General features: G+C 37.0%; 1 protein-coding gene across 1 annotated transcript; it reads left to right on the top strand.

The window, feature by feature from the left end:
• Window positions 1-7,378: 7,378 nt before the first annotated feature.
• LOC127231287 (olfactory receptor 8B3-like) lies at window positions 7,379-8,311 on the top strand. Its single transcript, XM_051196804.1, has one exon. It carries the CDS (start codon window positions 7,379-7,381, stop codon window positions 8,309-8,311), a length of 933 nt encoding a protein of 310 aa, XP_051052761.1.
• The last annotated feature ends 12,324 nt before the right edge of the window (window positions 8,312-20,635 follow it).

Here is a 20,635-nt window from a genome sequence, read left to right as displayed (position 1 = left end):
AGCAATTAAATGATGTTTCTCCACTTCTCAACACTGGCCAAGAGCAACTTGGCTCTGAGAACTGGATTCTCTGCTTTAAAGGAGTTCACAGTCTCTCAGTGAGGGAATCAAAGATAAGGACATGGGTGTGGATATGAGGCAAAGAGAAATAGAAGAATACTTCTCAGTGGCTTTTTATGTAAGGCTTGTTCTGCTTATACTTGCATAGAAATATTAGTCCCTAAAATAGAATAGCACCTCTCTCAAAAAACTTGTACCAAGAAATTTCCCTCAAAGTCAAGTTCACTGGCCAATCTGATGGAAGAAATCACTCAATTGAGGGGCTTTCTTCCCAGGTGACTTAAATTTATTTCAAGTTGGCAAAATTTACTAGTGTATTTAAATTACAATATTATAGACTCTTCACCCAACCAGCCCTAGATAGGGGATTCCTAAGCTTTTCCCTTTGCAATCCTGTGTTAACTGAGAAAGGTTTTTACAAAACCATAAACATGTATGTATATAAGCATATAACAAAAGAAGAATTGCAATACAAGGAGGATTCCAAGAGATTCATACAAGGTGCCTCACAGAAGTGGAACGGAAAAGACCTCCTGAGCATATTGGGAATGAGGGGGCAGTGAATGGAGATTGGGCTAGGAGAAAGAGAAGAGGAGGAGAGGAAAGCACATGGGACTAGGAAGATTGAGTCAGGGGAGGAATAGATGAGAGAAAAGGAGAAAGAGAGAGCCATTATAGGTTTCAGAGAAAACTGACTCTAGAGAAATGTCCAGAGACCTACAAGACTGACCCCAACTAACATTTTGAGCAACAGTGGAAAGGGGAAAGGCTACCATAAATGCCCTTCTCTGATAATGAGATAGATGACTAACTTATCTACCATCATAGAGCCCGCATATAGTAGCTGATGGAAACAGAAGCAGACACCCACAGCCAAACACTGAGCAGAACTGGAATCAAGATGTAGAGCAGGAGGACAAGACCAGGCTACAGAAAGCCACAGAGAAAGCTGACCTGAACAAGGAGGTACTAATGGGCCCCCCAGACTGATAGCTGGGAATCCAGAATTGGACTGACTGAGACCCTCTGAACATAGGGCTCAGTTGGAAGGCCTGGGCAGTCTAAGGGACCTCAGACAGTGGAACCAGGATGTATCTCTGATGCACAACAGGACTTTGGGAGCACATTCCCCATGGAGGGATACTCTATTAACTTAAAGCCAGGAGGGAGGGCCTAGTCCCTACTCCAAACGACTTGACAGATTTAGATGATCCCTCCAGGAAGGCATCACCCTACATGTGGAGTGTGGAGGGGGAAGGGATGGGAGTTTGGTCAGGGGCCATGGGATGGTGGAAGAGAGGGAAGGAGGCAAGTACTGAGAGGGATCTGGGAATCGATATGTAAAAAAAGAAAATTAAAAAAAAAAAGATACCAACAAAAAAAAAGAAATTTATTTTAATATGATTTGTCTGTTCTTTGTGTGTGTTTCTCTGTGTGTGTGTGTGAGACAAAGTACATGTGAAAATTAGGGATGGGATATCTTGTTGTTCACTAAAGTGTTTTCCAAGCTACTGGACTTCAGAGAATTCACCTCTTCTGTCCACTTAGAAACATTGAGATGTCAGAATTGAACTAGGAAATCCAGCTTTATACAGATTTTTGGGATCTTAACTCAGGTCCTCACACTTATGGTGCAAGAAGATTACTCACTGAGTCTCTCAAGGAGTTTTCTGAAATGTAGATATTTTTCTCATATTTTAATAGCAAATTTTATGTTTTTATGACAAATATGTGTTTAATTTTACAAAAAAGTCATATCTGAAGTAAATGTTTACTATTCAAGGAAAGAAAATATTTAACACATCAGATATTATATTTTTAATTTTATAATAATCAACTCTTTGTGTAAATTACACAAAATTGACAAATTTTATTTACAGCCATTTCAGAAGATGTTATAAATTCTACCCAAAACCCAATCCAATATTAATTTCAGTTATTTTATAAAAGTATGTGTATAGAGTGAGGGCTCATGATTTTTCTATTTCTATGATGAATTGCATGAAGTTTTGATGGAGATTTTATAGAATTTTTAGATTGCTTTTGGTATTATGACCATTTTCACATTATTGAAATTACCAATTCATGAGCATGGACTTCTTTATACCATTTGGTATCTTTATTCCATATTCAGTGTCTATAAAAGTAGCATCTTACTGGTGTCCTGCACATGCAGCAAGCAGATTGTAACACTATAGTTTATGCTGGAATGGTTTAATCTACATACACAAAACCTGTCAAACAGAAACATAACACATCACCTGTAGGCTTAAAATGAGATTTTTGTAGTTGTCTTAATATAGCCTTTGATATCTGGCATATTGGCAAATGAAGGATATACTCTGCTCTCTAGTAGAGATGTACAGAAGAGACCAGATGTCCTAAATTAGTCATTCAAAGACAACATACAATGAAAAAATAAGAGACCTCATGAATAATAGAGAAATGCAACCCTAGTATGGATACACTTGACCATTTAAATAACTGTTTTCCATTATTTGACAAAAAAATACGCATGTTCTTAATGAAAATGAAAGAAAACAGCCAGTCAAGGATTTCATTAACATTATTCATTTTATTTATTTATTTATTTATTTATTTTACATGTCAATCCCAGTACCCTATCCTTCCCTCCCTCTCTCCTACCCTCTTACCCTTTCCCCCACCTCACATGCACCCTGACCACCGTCGTTTCCCATCCTTCCACCCCAATTTCACATGTAGGGCAATGTCATCCAGATGGGGTCATGTAAATCTGTCAAGACATTCTCTCCTGTCTCTAGGTTGAGTATCCCTCCATGGGGAATGTGTCCGCAAGGTCCTTTTATGCACAAGGAATACATCCTGGTTCCACTGTCTGAGGTCCCTTAGACTGCTCAGGCCTTCTACTTGAGACCCATATTCAGGGGGTCTGAGTCAGTCCCATACTGGATTCCAAGCTATCAGTCTGGGATCTCGTTAGCTCCTCCTTGTTCAGGTCAGCTGTCTCTATGTGTTTCTGCAACCTGGTCTTTTCCTCTCCCTCTGCATCTGGATTCTAGTTCGACTCAGTGTTTAGATATGGGTGTTTGCTTCTGTTTCCAATAGGTACTAGATCAGGGCTCCATGATGGTGGATAAGTTACTTGTTAATCTCACTATCCGGGAAGGGCATTTATGGTAGCCTTTCCATGGTTGCTCAAATTGTTAGTGGGCAGCAGTCTTGTCACTACATGTGATAAATAGGTTGAGAAATTGTGGAAATGAAAAAGTTTTGTTATACCTTCATCCAGATGTACTAGAGATTCAGTTAATGTACATTTGCAAATATTAATAAAGTGCTAATGAAAGCTGATTTTGAAACTCTATAAAGTCTATGAGCCTTTGTAATTTATACACAGAACCCATGAGTATAATTACTAAAAGCAAAGAAAGTAAATTAAAGAAAACAATGTTCAAACATCACATTCTCATTTTGATTTAATGTAGAAAATAATAAAAACACAAAAAGGTCTTATAACTTCTTTCCTTTTTAATAAGGCAGACACAACCCCACTGAGAATGGTGGGAAGTACTGCTTTAGCATTCTGAGAAGTCTACCATCTACCAAGCCTGACCTTTTTTAAATTGGATAGGAAATCCACCAATATTGGCAGGCCCCAAAATATGTGGATATTGGCTTAGCTATAGTGGAAAAAATATGCACACTGATATCATGGAGAAAGACTGTGTTGATATAATTATATCTTCACATCTATTTATCTGTCTGTGTTTTGTATCTTGCTTTTGATCCACCTTTCTGTCTTCCTATATATAATGAAATGTCTGGAACTGCTATTTAACACAAATAATTCATAGGCATTAGATTTCAAGTTTGAGATGGTATTATCTTGATTTGGTCAACTTAATATTCTTTTACACATTAAAACAAGTAAGGGACATTTAATAGTAACTTAAATTTATTAACTTTCAAAAAGAAACTCATACATTTCAAATGGAACAGATTGATTTAAGTTGGAATTATTAAATTTATTGCATGGAATAACTATAAAACTTGCAACCCTGGAAAAGACTTGTGTGGGATTGCAAGAAAGAGCAGGGAAACATACTTTTGGTAGTTAGTGTTACACCATCTGAAAACAGCATTATTCACTAGGGTGAAATTACAGTTGTACGAGAAGGGGAAACTTCTGAAGATAATACTTCTTAGAATAGTAATACAATTTTCTGGGAATATCTAGTTAAACCACAAATGGTTAAGTGTTTATTAAAAATGTTCCACCCAAATGTGTATGCCATGGGAGCACATTTGGATACTATTTGAAGGAATGGATTTCAACATATGCTCTATTGTCTCAAACTTAATCCATTCTCAGTTAGATGAACTGAATCAAACAATCCAGCCAATACACAGGGAGTAAGTTTTATTAAAAACATAAATAGGAACATAAGAGATTCTTGAGGAAGTGTAGTATGATTTATAATTGAAAAACCATCTGTCAATCTATTTCAACATTGTTTATAATTCACTTCCCAGGAGAAAGGCCAGTTTTAAGTGTCACAGTTTCATTGATTCTATAGACAAAAGAAAATGTCCTTCATCTCAGAACATACACAAACTTGTGTATAATTATCAATGTATTTTTAATGAAAGGTGTGAGCTATATAAATTTGTAGTATATCCTGTTTGTGTGTATTTCCAGGTGTATAATGTTTGTCTGTTGTCTTCCTAACTGGAACACATACATTTAGTAAATCTCTACTTTTTAAAATATTGAAAGGATTATTTTTGTATACCTTAGATATTTTACATTTGATAAAAGTACCTGAAGTTTTTGTGTATGAATATTATACATAATATTATTTAATATAAAACTTGAAGTTAAGATTATTAATCTTCAAGACAGACATTTTTGATACACGCCTTTAATCCCAGAACTCAGGAGGCAGAGGCAGATGGATCTCTATGAGATAGAAGCCAGCCTGGCCTACAGAGCTAGTTCTAGGACCTGCTACAAAGCAACACAGAGAAACCCTGTCTCAAACCACCAAAATAAAAGATTATGAATCTTCAAGATTGGGGTGGTATATGTCATTTTAAATAGTAATATGTGACTTCAGAAGGTTTTCATATAAAATGTTTGACTCATTAAGCATATTTTTGATACCTTCTCATATTTCGTTTTTCATCTGTACACTACAGTGTTTATTAGGCCTCTGTGTTCACCCACATTTTTGTCATATGTACATATATAATTGTATGTGTGCATATAAAATCTTATAAAAATAAGGAGGAAAATATGGTGTTTGTCTTACTGAGAGTGGATTAATTTAATTATTTGTGAACGTATATGTACGTGCATGTATATATATATATATATATATATATATACCAATAAAATAAAAAAGGTCATTAATTTATAGTGATGTAGTTAGTAAGCATGAGAGTACTTGGAGTAAGAAAAGAGAACTAGGAAAGTTAATTTTGTTATATTTTACTAAACTTGGTAAATTATTTCTTTAATTTTAATATTTTAACTTTTTCAATTTAATATATAATTACATAATGTTTCCAGTTTCCCTTTCTTGCCGCCCACCCTTCCCATGTACAACCCTTAGCTTGTCTAAAATTCATGGCATCTATTTCCTTAATTATTGTTATATATTCATATATATTCCTACACATATAAATACAATCTCTTCATCCATATAATGTTACTTATTTTTATGCGTTCATTGTAGACCAATTAGTATTGGATGACTCATTGGCGTATGTTTATTCCCTTTAAAAGGACTATTTATACCATTCCCAGCACTTTATTTGTCTTCAGATCTTCATCAGGGCTTGGTTACCCTTGAGATTTCTTCCTGTGTAAGCATGACTCCTAGAAAAATTTTGTTCACAGATTCAATTTTTAAAAAGAGCATCACTGATGTTTCTGGAAGCACAGCAATGAAGGTGATTTCTTACAACACTGCAACATTCAGACACAGGACTATAAATTCAGAAGCAAGACCTGTGGGCAATTATAATTTATCTGTAGGAAACAAAAGAACAAGAACCCCAAACTCAGATTTCTCTTAAGATCTCAAGATAATTGTGGAGGTCAGAATCTATCTTTCTCTGCACTGGGCATGGAATTTCTCTAGAGTAAATGGAAAGGATGAATATAATTGCGGGTCCCTTAGGAAATGAGAATTGTGTTCCAGAGCTTAATACAATTTCTTCAGCTCCTTCTTCAATATAAATGCTCTCCTCTGAGGAAGAGACTGCACATTTTTCTGCCCTGCTTATACTCACACACACCCTGCAATAAAAAGGTCTTTCTCTGTCTCCAGAAAATACTCAAAATCTTAATCACAAATAATGTTCTACAATTCAGAAGTTGTCCCAGGAAACTTAAGTCTGGAGTATATATTATTTAAAGTGAAAAATCTGAAACTTTTGAATCTTAACTGTTTCTGGATAAACAGGTAAGTGGAAAAATAAGACTGCTTTCTGAGGTTTTGACTGAAAGTCATGAGCTCTGAATTCCAGGTTTACTAAAAGCTCTCCTTCTTTCCTCTGACTTTTAAAAATGAATAAATACTATTTTTATTATATTGAAGAGATTTTTAGTATACTATATTCTGACTGCTCTTTCCTGTTCCCCAAGTCTTCTGAGATCCTCACCCAACTCCCCCTCCATCGGAGTATGCACTTTTTACATCTCTCAATATATAATTGCTTCGGCAAGTGTCTCCCTTTTCCTGGGAAAATGAGACTGAAGTGAAACCTGCACTCAAAAGCATTGAGAGATGATCATGGAGTGTTAGGAGGTGGTGACCACTGGAGTTGCAGCATCTCTGTTGAGGTTCTCCTACATGGTCAGAATTCAAGCCTTCCAGATTCATGATTCTGTGAAAGAGGCCAGGAAACATTCTTTCAATGACTCTTTCTTTTTCTTTTAGTTGTAGGTTAGGTACATGTTTTTCATTCATACCACAGGAAAGGTGAATCTGCAGAAGGAACAGCACTACAATGTGTAGGCATCTGCTTACAATTTTAATGTTATAGGGAGGGCTCTAGTGAAGAAATACAGGAGATGGGGAAAAGTTGAATCCTTCTTAGTGTATTCTTGTGATATTTTTCAGAAATCATGATGATGAAATTTAATACCAATTACTTTCTTACTTAAAATAATTTGATTGTGACTATACCAACCAATTTTATATAGTCAGTCTGTGCTAGAAAAAACTTTTCCAACCATCACTTTACAGCTGTGAAGAACACATGGCTAGTGTGGGCCATCGTCAAATTATATCCTATTTTCTGTGTCCACAGATTTCCTTAGAGAAAAATGGACTCAGTAAATGTCTCTTTGGTGGCTGAATTCATTCTGATAGGATTAACAGACCAGCCTGATCTTCAAATACCTTTGTTCTTTGTGTTTCTAGCAGTTTATCTGGTCACTACATTGGGAAATTTGTGTTTGATAATTCTGACTGTGCTGAATTCTAACCTCCATACCCCTATGTATTTCTTTCTTTTTAACTTGTCACTCATAGACCTCTGCTATAGTTCTGTGTTTACTCCCCAAATGCTGATGAATTTTATATTAAGGAAGAATATAATTACTTATATAAAATGTATGACTCAAGTCTATTTCTTTTCCTTCTTTGCTATTTCTGAGTGTTATGTATTGACTTCAATGGCCTATGATCGCTACATGGCCATCTGTAATCCACTGTTATATAATGTTGTCATGTCTCCTAAATTATGCTTGATCCTTATGCTTGGTTCCTACTTCATTGCACTTTGTAATGCTGTGGCTCACACTGTATGCATGCTGAGATTGACCTTTTGTGATGCCAATATCATCAACCACTACTTCTGTGATATTCCTCCATTACTCCAGCTCTCCTGTACGAGCACATATGTCAATGAACTTGTAATTTATGTTCTTGGTGGCATTAACATCATTATTTATTCATTAACTATCTTCATGTCCTATGGTTTTATCCTTTCCAGCATCTTCCACATCAGTTCCTCTGAGGGCAGGTCCAAAGCCTTCAGTATCTGCAGCTCCCACATCATTGCTGTTTCTCTGTTCTCTGGTTCAGGTGCACTTGTGTACTTCAAACCCTCCTCAATTGGGTCTATGAATGAAGGGAAAATCTTTTCTGTCTTTTACACTAATGTGGTTCCCATGTTGAATCCATTAATCTACAGCTTGAGAAACAAAGATATTAAACTTGCCCTTAATAAAACCTTGAACAGCAGGATCTTTTGATTGTACAGGGTTGTTTTATGCCTCTTATTTTGGGAAAAGAGATGAGCAATATTTCAGCAGAAAACTTCACCTTTTTTTCCCTTAGAAAATATTCTACTTTTATTTATTTCCTATAATTTGTTTTATTTTATTTTGTTTTTATTCTTGTTAGTTTAGCTTTAGAACAGGCAAAATTCCTTGGTGTAATCACAAAAACTTATCTGTTACTTTTTCTATCCTAAAAAGAAATTTGAATCCTGTAGATTTGATTCTAATATATCTGAGTTTGTCTTCTTCATTTTTTTCTCATTTCCACCATTATCTATTATTTCTTATTTTAAAATACTGCTACAGAATGGACCTACCTATTGCCCCCCATTGACTACAAACATATTCTTTTTCCTTTTAGACATCAAAACAGATCTTAAAATGTCAAATGGAAAAACATCAAGAAGGCAGTTTCCACTGTGTGTGGTTTCTCATTTTAATGTATATCTTTTGTAATTCAAATATTTGATTCCGTTCTTTTCTGTATATCTTCCTTTGGAAAGCAACATATCTCTCAACTTCCAATGTGACGATATCATTTATTGGTAATCAATAGCTTAATGAAAACTCTAGAAGTAACTAATGGTCCCAGGTTTCAGGGATATTAATAATTCATATTCCTTTTGCATATGTATTGTTACTATTTAGAAAATATTAACAAAAGTATATAGTACAGATTTGAATATAATGGTTTGTCTGTGGGGACACCTGTGTCTAGAGTTGTCACAGTGGTCACTTTATTTTGTATTATTCTTTTTTGTTTGTTTTTTTCTGTTTGTGTGTTTTTTTGTTTGTTTTACAGTGAGAGCTGAATTCATCTACAAAATTAAAAATGTAATAATGTTAGTGTTTTAAGTGCCTAGTAATCCAAGAAAAGATCTGGGACAAAATGCATGCCAAATAAAGTCACTAAATGAGGAAACGAAAGACAGACATTAAGTAAATAAAAGTCTTTCCCTGCAAAGTCTCACTGAGGGGCTCTTAAAATCATATTGCCATCTGAAACTTAACTTTCTTCTGTATGTCATTTCAACTATTTCCCTTGCTTTTGTAATCTCACATTTTTCATCACACTCACAATGACCATGCATTAATAGTGTTTTTAATAATGAAGATTGCTTTATAGAAAAATGAAGACTGCTACATTTTTGTGTTCAATTGAGTGAGGACAGAAAAGTCAAAGAGTAAAAAGTGAGTTGTAATTGAGACACTAGTTAGAAAGAAAGCTTCAGACAGTTCAGTGAAGCCAATGGGAACCTATTTCTATGGTCTCTTTTGTCTTTTCTGGAACTTCTTAGAAATATTGTGAGGATGGAAACATCATTCTAAAGAGGTTAAAATGCTTATGTTAATTGTCAGGAAAGAAAAGTACAACCCAAAGGAAGACTAGGAGACAAGTAAATCATTCCATCCTGTTCACATGGGATTCCCATATGGAATTTCTCTGCAAAATGAACAAAATATCACTAAAATGGACTGTGTTGGCACAATCAAGGTATCAAGGGCAAAGACATTATTAACACATAACTGTTCAAAGCACTGGCTTTTTCTCTTCTGTGAACAAATGTGAGTAGAAAAGTGTTTATGGTCACATTATTTTACAACAGGCAGCAAAAAATTGAAAAATGCAGTATCTATTATAGATAGAGACTGCCCTATGCAGTGTGTGGGAGGACAGTGGATCCTGTGAAATTTATTTTAAAAAAGTTTTTTCTGTGTCTAAAGGGAATTATCACATTTCATATATCAATGCTTTATTATGAATAGTAGCATTATGTTCCAAATGCCTGTGACAGCAGGTAGAGATGACTGTGTACACTTCTGCAAAACAGACATTCACCAGTGTTTGTTTCAGTTAAATGTCCCAGGACAGGTGAACCAAATTGTGCACTTTCTATCTTTTATTTGTCCTTACTTGTGTAATATGGAGATAATGAGGCTTCACTTAGGTCCTGAAGCTATAAAGGAGGCCAGGAAGTTATTTTAATATAATCAGGATGAGAGATTGATACATAGAATAATCAACAAAAAGTATGTGTATTCTTCCTTGATGGAGTAAGCATCACTATGGGTAATTTGGCAAGACTGGATGAAAATGTCACTATTGAGTACATGCTTAATATGTCTTAATCCTTGGGGTATAATCTGAGTACCACAAAAAACATAAGGAGGAATAATAAGATTCCTATCCATATTTTATTACATAAGCATATGACAATTATAAACTGCCCATTTCATCAAAATTTTACCATAGTACTTGCTTTATAGATAACATTTGTATACTCATGTGTATATCCTATTTTTCACCATTAAATTTTCATACAAATCTTTGATTAGAGTGTTATTCATGTGAACAGTGAACAAACAAGCAAACAAGAAGAATAAACACTCTACTGTCTATGATCAATCTTTATAGTACAAAATTGATCTCATGGAACTGAACCTACAGAGGCAATGTAAAACTAAACTAAATAGGAGTCCTCACACCTATTAAAGAAGGGAAGGCTGTGTTCAGTCAGGTTGTATAGATTTGTGAACTGCAATAAAATTATTCTATATTAATACTGTATAAGGAGAGTATATTTTTCATTCCACTTATAGAAATTTATTTTAACCTCTTCTGTTATCTAAGTGAAGTTTTCCCCCAATTATATTTTTGAAATGCTTCTTAGAAAAATTACTATCTTTTAGGGTTGGAATCAAATCCAAGGCTTCACTTGTGACCATAAGTAGTTTACCACTGAGCTGGATCCCAGAATATTAATTTTCATTTCCACTTACTAACAATGAAAATTTTATATGAAACTTAATAATTCCATATACCAAAAAAAAAAACAAAAACAGAGAATACAATACTGAAAATTACTGTTCTATTCATAATAAAAGACCTGAAAGTTTCATACAATGAAAATTGCATAACTTTACTAAAAGATATGGATGCATTTATATAAAGGTATCCTTTGCTCATAGCTCAGACATGCCTTGGTTGATAGCTTGCTCTTTCAGTTACATAAGTAAAGATGCATTTGCCCTTGCATACTTGTGTGCCTGCATAAACTTCTGCACCCACACCCATTGGAATATGCACAATTCCCACACACAAGAAGTAAACACTGAGAACTGATCACAGATCTGAAATGTGTATACAAGAAAACCACAAAACACTTCTCAAAGAAACCAATGAGATAAAACCATCTATAACTTTCAATAATTTGTCATAAAAGTGACTACTGTTAGGTTGTCAATTGTAGACTGAGTTTCTGTTCCACTTGGTTCCACAGCTGGTTAGCTCTATCTAAGTAAACACACAGGGACATATATTAATTATATACTGTTTGGCCTATGGCTTAGGCTTCTTACTGGCTAGCTTTCTCTTAATTATTAACCCATAACTATTAATCTTTGTATTTCTAGATGGTCTTATGTTACTATAGAATGCCCATTATCCTATCTTCCCAGTAACTACATGGTTTCTCCTGGGCAGCTTCTCTCTGCCTCTTTTCTTCCCTGAATTCTCCTTGTCTTGTAGCACCACCTATACCTCCTGCTTGGCTACTGGCCAATCAGTGTTTTATTCATCAACCAATGAGAGAAACATATGTTAACAATATACAGAATGGCAACCCCATCTGTTAATACCTTCCCCAAAGCTATCTGTGGAATCAGTGCTATCGCTATCTCCTCTTAGTGACATTTTTAATTTTTAAAACGTGATTCTTTATAGATTCTTTGGGAATTTCACATCATTCACTCCAATCTTGCTTACTTCCCAGTCCCTCCATATCTGTACCTCACCTCTGCAGTATGTCCCCCAAATTAAACAGACATACACACACACACACACACACACACACACACACACACACACACACACAACCTCACTCCTCTGTGTTTCCATACCTCTTCATTTGTGATAGTGGCATCAGAGAAGCTATGGTGTTTCACACAGTATGCCTTTTTATCCAGTCAGCCCCTTTACCAAAATGTTCATTGCTATCAGTCATTGGTCTGGTTCAAAGTCTCTGGCCCATTATCTTCAATGAACCTACCCTGAAACTCCTCTGAGATATCTTGCTGTTGCTCCAAGCCATGAAGATCCTGCCATAATGGTTCAGCAAAACCAATCCATTCACATAATCCAGGAGGTCAAGAATGCAGTAGGTATTAGGGTGGGCCAAACCAAGGCTCAGGATATGGTTCTAGGTGACAGGTGAACTGGAGGGCCACTGGGACAACCTAATCAGGGTAAAGCCCTGTCTTCTAGGTACATCCCATCAGGGCCTGTTCTTCCATGCCTATTGTGAGGAATGGGGCCATCTCTCCCAAGTGTGTATGTGGGGGGCATGGCAGTGTTCTCTTGGTGGAGTTGGGAATAGTGTCCACTGCTAAAGTGTCCAGTGAGAACAGAGTCAACTATCTCAGGGTCAGTGAGGGTTGGGGCCAGCCCAGCATGGGCCTTAGATTTCATCACACATGGCTTTTATTCTCCCCTGTGGTACCATGAGCCATGAATTTCATTCCAGACCAAGCTGCACCAGAAACATGACCTAGTCATGTCTTTAGGAGCAGCTTGGGCTCTGACAACATCATTGCCCTGTGGCAGTACAGGCGACCAGGATTAGTATAGTACCAGATGCAGCAAGGGCCTCAGACATGCACATAATCTTGGGTGGCTGTCCATAGTCCAGGCATCCACTTAGTACCATGTGGCAACAGAAGGCATTCACATTGATATAGACCCAGACATGGTCCACAGCAGCAGCCCAGGCCCAAACAACACAATGGCCACATGTAACTGTGCAGACCAACTAAATTTTCATGGTCCTGAATGTAACACAGTCCCCAGACCACAACATAGCCATGGTCCAAACCCTGGGCATCCATGTGGCCTTTGATGATACCATGGGCTAAGGGCGCAAACACAGAACTCAGCTGGTATAGGAGCAGGGACCCAGATATGGGTCTTAGTACTAGCCTGAACTTAAATATCACCATGAACCTAGGAAGTAATCCAGGCAACTCAGATTTGCATGGCCTTTGCTATGGACCACAGATTTATGTAGTAAGAGTTCAGTGCATACTACATGGATTGTCCCATCAGAGATGCATAATTCATGGAGATATAGAAAAGATTTTTCAAAGCTATAAGGAATATTGTCACCAGAGATGTACATTGATAGAGATATCTTATTTAGCAAGGTGATAAGGTTTACTGGATTCTGAATGTGTTAAGCTGTCCTTGATGCAGACTTCTTGTGTGAAGAACTCTTTTCCTCATATTACAACTTGGGAATTTTTCCTACAACATTACAATGTGATAATTTTTTACTGGGCACAGTTTTCCCTATACTATATTAGATCACTCCTCCATGGTATTATAAAATCATTTATAATTACACCTGCAAGGTATTTAAATAGTTATCAATTGCCTAAATTATTTTATATTATTGATTATTTTCTTATTTAACATATCTATCCTAGTTCCCTATTTTTCCCTCCCTCCGTCTCTCTCTCCCTCCCTCCCATGAGCCCAACCACCCTCCCATCCATTCCCCCCACCAACTCCACAGGGAGGGTGATGTTCTCCAGGAGAGATCAACAAAATCTGTCAAGGCATTTGGAGTAAGGACTAGGCCCTCCTTCCTGCCTCTAGGCTAAGGGAATATCCCTCCATGGGGAATAGGCTCCCAAAGTCCCTCTGTGCACCAGGGATACATCCTGGTTCCACTGTCAGAGGTCCCTTAGACTGCCCAGGCCTTCCAACTGAGCCCCATGTTCAGGGGGTCTGAGTTGATCAAATGCTAGTTTCTCACCTATCAGTCTAGGGGTCCATTAGCTCCCCCTTGTTCAGGTCATCTGTCTCTGTAGGTTTCTGTAGCCTGGCCTTGCCCTCCTGCTCTGCATCTGGATTCCAGTTTGGCTCAGTGTTTAGCTGTGGGTGTCTGCCACTGTTCTCATAAGCCACTAGGTGAGGGCACTATGATGGTGGATTAAGTTAGTCATTAATCGTATCACCAGGGAAGGGCATTTAAGGTAGCCTTTCCACTGTTGCTCAAATTGTTAGTTGGGGTCAGTCTTGTAGGTCTCTGGACATTCCTCTAGGTTCACTTTTCTCTTGAAACGTATAATGGCTCCCTCTTTTATGGTATCTCTCTCTCTCTTTTCTCTTTCATCTATTCCTCCCCTGATTCTATCCCACATAATTTCCTCTCCTCCCCTTCTCTTTCTCCTAGCTCCCTTTATACTCACTAACCCCCCACTCCCAGTATGCTCAGGAGATCTTGTTCATTTCCCCTTCTGTGAGGGACCTTATATGAATCTCTTCGGTTCCTGCTTGTATCCTAGTTTCTCTGGCAGTATGAATTATAGGCTGTTGATCCTTTCCTGTATATGAATTCCTCTTTTTGTGATTGGAATACCTCATTCAGGATGGTTTCTTCAAGTTCTATCCACTTGCCTGCACATTTCAAGATTCCATTGTTTGTTTATTTATTTATTTATTTATTTATTGCAGAGTAGCATTCCATTGTGTAGATATGTCACATCTTCTTTACCCATTTTTCAGTTGAGGAGCATCTAGGTTGCTTCCAGTTTCTTTCTATTACAAATAATGCTGCTATGAACATAGTTGAACACATGTCTTTGTTGCATGGATGTGGATCATTTAGGTATATGCCTAAGAATGGGATTGCCAGGTCCTGTGGTTAACTAATTCCGAATTTCCTGAGGAACTGCCATACACATCTCCAAAATGGCTGTACAATTTTGCACTCCCACCAGCAGTGGAGGTGTGTTCCCCCTTCTCCACGTCCTCTACAGCATAAGTTGTCATTGGTGTTTCTAATTTTAGCCATTCTGACAGCAGTAAGGTAGTATCACAGAGTAGTTTTGATTTGCATTTTCCTGATAGCTAAGGATAGCTAAGCACTTTCTTAAGTATCTTTCAGCCTGTTTGATTTTCTCTATTAAGAGTTCTCTATTCAGTTTTGTACCCCATTTTTAATAGGGTTATTTGGTGTTTTGGTGACTAGATTCTTGTGTTCTTTGTCTATTTTGGAGAACAGTCCTCTGGCAGTTGTGCCCTTTGTCAGGGAGGATAAACAGTAGAACTGGCAATCTTGCCAAAAACATTCCACAGATTCAATTCAATCCACATCAAAATCCCAGCACAATTCTTCACTGACCTCAAAAGGGTAATAATCAACTTCATATGGAAAAACAAAAGACCCAGGATAGCCAAACCAACCCTGTACAATAAAGGAACTTCAGGAGGCATCATAATCACTGCCTTCAAGCTCTACTATAGAGCTATTGTCCTGAAAATAGCCTGGTATTGGCAGAAAAATAGACATATAGACTAATTGAATTGAGTAGAAAATCCTGATATTAACCCACACACCTAAGAATACCTAATTCTTGGCCAAACAGGTAAAAGTAAACAATGGAAGGAGGAAAGGATCTTCAACAAATGGCGCTGGCACAACTTGATGATGGTGTGTATAAGAATGAAGATAGACACATATCTTTTGCCATGCACAAAACTCACGTCCAAATGGATCAAAGACCTCAACATAAATCCAGACACACTGAACCTCTGAGAAGAGAAAGTTGGAGGTACCCTTGAACAAATTGGTACAGGAGACCGCTTCCTGAACATAACACCAGTAGCACAGACAGAGATCGGCAATTAATAAATGGGACCTCCTAAAACTTAGAAGCTTCTGTAAGGCAAAGGACAGTTGACAAGACCAAAGGGCAGCCCACAGACTGTGAAAGGTCTTCACCAATTTGCCTTATGTATTACTAATTAGTATATATATATATATATATATATATAATTGTTGATTATATAGATTATTGATATAAATACTGATGAAATATCAACATTAATTATTGACTCTTTACTTCAAACTCTTTATCATTCTTCCAATCATCTGAAGAAATTTCATTACCCCCATTACTCTCTGTCCTAGAGAAATTTACATACTTCTTAAACTATACCAGGGCAGATGTCAGGGTCTAGTGTTTTACAGGTTCCCACCTGATGCATGATTACTAATGGGATAGACCCACTTGGAAAGACCATAGGATCACTGGCTATGGAAACAAGTTGCTCCTGTCTGTAATTTCTCTCATGAGTTACTTCATTTTTCCCTAAGAACTTCATGTCTTCCTTAGAATATCTTTGGGTGTTTTCCCAGTGCTTGTGTGTTTATCTCATGACAATATTCTATCTGCTAGCCCAATATCTATGGATTATCTAGAATATGACTTTTCTTTGGCCATATAATTTTGATATATCAAATATATACTATGGCATGCCTCATAACCAGATGTATCTATTTCCACAAGGACTGTGGACACTTAATAGCCTGCATTGTTCTCTTACTCAAAATAATCGCACACAATTAGCTCACTTTCACTTCAGAACAAGTGCAAACTAAAAGCCTTTTATAAATAAATTGTAAATTTAAAACCTTACAGTTGTGTACAAGGTCAAAACAACAGATGTCCAACCAAGTGTACTAAGAAAAGTAAAGCATGCCTATTCTTCACTTGCCAGTCTACTAGCAATAGATCGGGGTCTTAAAGTTGTCATTGGGCACTATGCCATCCATATCTGGTTGCATTTTGCTCCTATGACCTTGTGACCTTATGTTGCCTTGGTATTGGCTCTGCTTGTATCCCTTCACTTACAAATGTGCTTCTGAACAATGAGCAGAATTCCTGGAATCCAATTGAAAAGAGAGAGAGGAGTGATGAGCAAAGGGATCAGGACCAGGCTGGGGAAATCCACAGAAACAGCTGAAATGAACAAGGGGGAGTACATGGACTCCAGGCTGACAGCTGGGAAATCAGCATAGGACTGACCTAGACCCAGTGAATGTGTGTGTCAGTTAGGAGGTCTGGACAATCTATGGGGCCTCTGGTAGTGGATCAGTATTTATCCCTAGTGTACAAATAGACTTTGGGAGCCCATTCCCCATAGGGAGATAATCTCTCAGCCTAGACACACAGGCAAGGACTCAGGCCCTGCCCAAATGATATAACAGTCTTTGACCATCACCCAGGGAAGGCCTCAACCTCCTGGGGGACAGAAAGGGGATGTCAGTAGGAGTTTGGGAGGTTGGGAGGGAGAGGAAACTGGTATTCATATGTAAAATCAGATTGTTTCTAGTCCAAGCTAAAAAAATAAATAAATAAAAAAGGCCTTGCTCCACAATCTTTATGAAGCACTTAGTAGTGAGAACTTTCTTCGATTCACTATTTTCAGCGTGTCATGTAAGTGTGGATATGTCCTGTATATATGTTCTTCTATATATGTTTGAATTCTAGAAAGTCTAATTTTTTTATTTCTGTCTTGGTCCAGTGGTTATTCAGTAGGGAACTGTTCATGTCCCATGAGTTTGTAGGCTCTGTTATTTCTATTGTTCAGTCTACCTTCAATTCATGGTGCACCGCTAGGATGTAGGCCTTCATTCTAATTTTCGTATATGTGTTTAAACTTTCTTTGTGGTTGAGTATGGGGCCAATTTTGGAGACTGTTCTGAGAAGTGCTGAGAAGAAATTGAATTCTTTTTTGTTTGGATGACATGTTCTGCTGATATCTGTTAGGTCTGTATGGTTCATAATGTCTCTTATCTCCAGTACATCTCTAGTTTTGTTTGGATGATTTGTTATTGCTGCAGGGGGGTTATTGATGTCTCCCACTATCAAAGTGTGAGGGTGGATATATGACTTAAACTTAGGAGTGTTTCCTAAGTGTGGCTGCCCTTTTGTTTAAGGTATAGATGTTAAGGATTGAAAACTCATCCTGTTTGAATTTCCTTTGATCATATATATAGTGTTTTCTATCTCTTTTCATTAACTTTAGTAAGAAGTATATTTTGTTAGATATTAAGATGGATACATTAGCTTCTTTTCTTAGGTCCACTTGCTTGGAAAACAATTTTCCAACCTTTTACTCTGAAGTAATGCTAATTTTTGAAGTTGAAGTGTGTTTCTTGTATGTTACAAAAGGATGGAACCTGTTTATGCATGTGTTTTGTTAGTCTGTGTATTTTTATTGGGAATTGAGTCCATTAATATTGACAGATATAAATCATCAATGATTGTTAACCCCTGCTATTATGTTGGTAGTGGTGGTTGTGTGTGTGTGTGTGTGTGTTTCCATTTTTAGGGTTTTTCTTGTGTGAGTTAATTATTGCCTGTGTTTTCATAGGTGTAGTTACCATCCTTGGGTTGAAAGTTTCCTCATAGAACCTTCTGTAGGAATGGATTTGTGGACAGATATTGTTTAAATTTGACTTTATCATGGTATATTTTGTTTTCTATCTATGGCAATTGAAATTAATATTAGGCATAGTAATCTCAGCTAGCACCTCATCTCTTAGTGTCTGCAAGACATCAATCCAGGCCCTTGTGGCTTTAGAGTATCATAGACAATTTGGGGGAATTTTAATAGCCTGCCTTTATATATTACTTGGTTTGTTCCCTTTCAGCTTTTAATGTTATGTTTTTGTTCTGTCTATTTAGTGTTTTGATTATTATTTCTTTTCTGATCTTATCTATTTGGTTTTCTTAAATCTTACTGTAGCTTTGTAGGCATGTCCTTCTTTTGGTTAGGAAATTTTTCTTCTGAGACTCAAAGAACAAGATGGACTGCCAATATCACAAATTAGCACTGTTTATCTCCTGTTCTCCAAGATTCCTTTGGCTGAGTTAAGGCAGAAGATAGGAGAAGAACAGCAAACAGCTAAGTATACTAAAAACAAAGGGCATCTGAGTATAGGTATACTAGAAATCATTTTCTAACAGGGTTACTATTCTTTATCCCATGATATAAAATGCCTACAGTGGGAAGAAGAGACTGGAAGCCCTTTCAAAGACAGTTTCCTGGGAACCTCTGGATCAGGAACTCCAGTATGACTTTCAGCAAGTCCTCTCTAGTCATTTCACTCAGACATTGTAGATAACCACATTGCTGATGTATTTCTGTCTATCCTTTACCTTTATTTGGGGTTTTTTCTTAGCAGCCTCACCCAAGTGGATACTGTGCTCTGCCCAGGAGTATATAGGAGGAACTCTAGCTGGCTGCCTCAACTGTGCTTGCCTATTCACTTCTGAAAGATGTTGTAAGTTCCAGATTTGAGGATGTTTTCTTGCCTGCCCGATGTCTGCTAATTGCTCTTAACTTTCTCCTGTTGTAGACTTACCAAATTCATCATTTGCAATTTACAGTAGCACTATCATAGGTTACTGCTAAATAAAAAAAATGGTGTCTCCTAAATCCCTCTCTGTTTACTTGGGAATCAGTGTTTCTCACTGAGATTGTAGCACACCCATTGTCTAGATGGGCTGGCTATTGAGATCCTCAGATCTTTTCTCTGTATCAGCCAGTGCTGGGATAATAGGCAGCTCTAATATCAATCTCATTTTTATAGACTCTGGGGTTCCAATCTCAGGTTCTCAGCTTGTAAATATGCAGTTTACATACTGGGTCATTTCCCCATCCAAATGTTTTTTCTTCCTGGAGTTAACTTTCCTCAAATGTCTTCTCACAGTGGCAGAAAAGAAAAAGAAAGAACACTGATGGACATAATCATTTTAATTCTAGCTGCTCTTCTCTAACACTTCTGTTGAATCCTGCTAGGAACATCATAGCACAGACTGTCTGAGGACATGCAACCATCTCATTAGTTGTTTAGAGACTAAGTAGAAACAATGATATCCTAGTATTTTCTAAATAAGTTACTTAGGAAATGGACATAGAGATATATAGTCATTTTGACATGTACACATTTTTGGCATGGAGTAAAAATATTGGCATAATTTATTCAAGATATCCATAGTCATTCTCTAATGGTGAAATGCATAGATTTTTGTCTGTATTTTTTGAGCTTGTGTTTATCATTATGTTGCTTTTCAGTTTTCATTCTAATTTCTGTTCCTTCAAATACAAAGCATATAACCCTGGTTCTGATGACCCTGTAAGAACAAAGACAGTGGATAACAGTAATGCAGAATATTAAAACAGGCAAGGCCTAGGATTCATGTTACAGTGCTTTCTCAAGATTCCATGCCACTTACGTCATTGCAATTTCTCTGTAAAACTTCAAGTGTCATTTTGCCTATGACATGATGGGAGACCATAATATCTTGTCACTGAGGAAATGATGGGGACAGTAGATCAAATCCAGTGGGATCAGGAGTAAATAAGCAAGACTGTGCAGATACCCTTTATTGTTACGAGAAGAATGAAAAAGGTAAAAATAAAATCCAAATGCTGTCTCAGCC

Source organism: Phodopus roborovskii, unplaced genomic scaffold, assembly GCF_943737965.1.
Source record: "Phodopus roborovskii unplaced genomic scaffold, PHOROB, whole genome shotgun sequence".
In the NCBI taxonomy this organism is placed as follows: domain Eukaryota; kingdom Metazoa; phylum Chordata; class Mammalia; order Rodentia; family Cricetidae; genus Phodopus; species Phodopus roborovskii.
The sequence above is the reverse complement of the archived record's forward strand: the minus strand, read 5'-3'. Positions and strand labels throughout refer to the sequence as shown.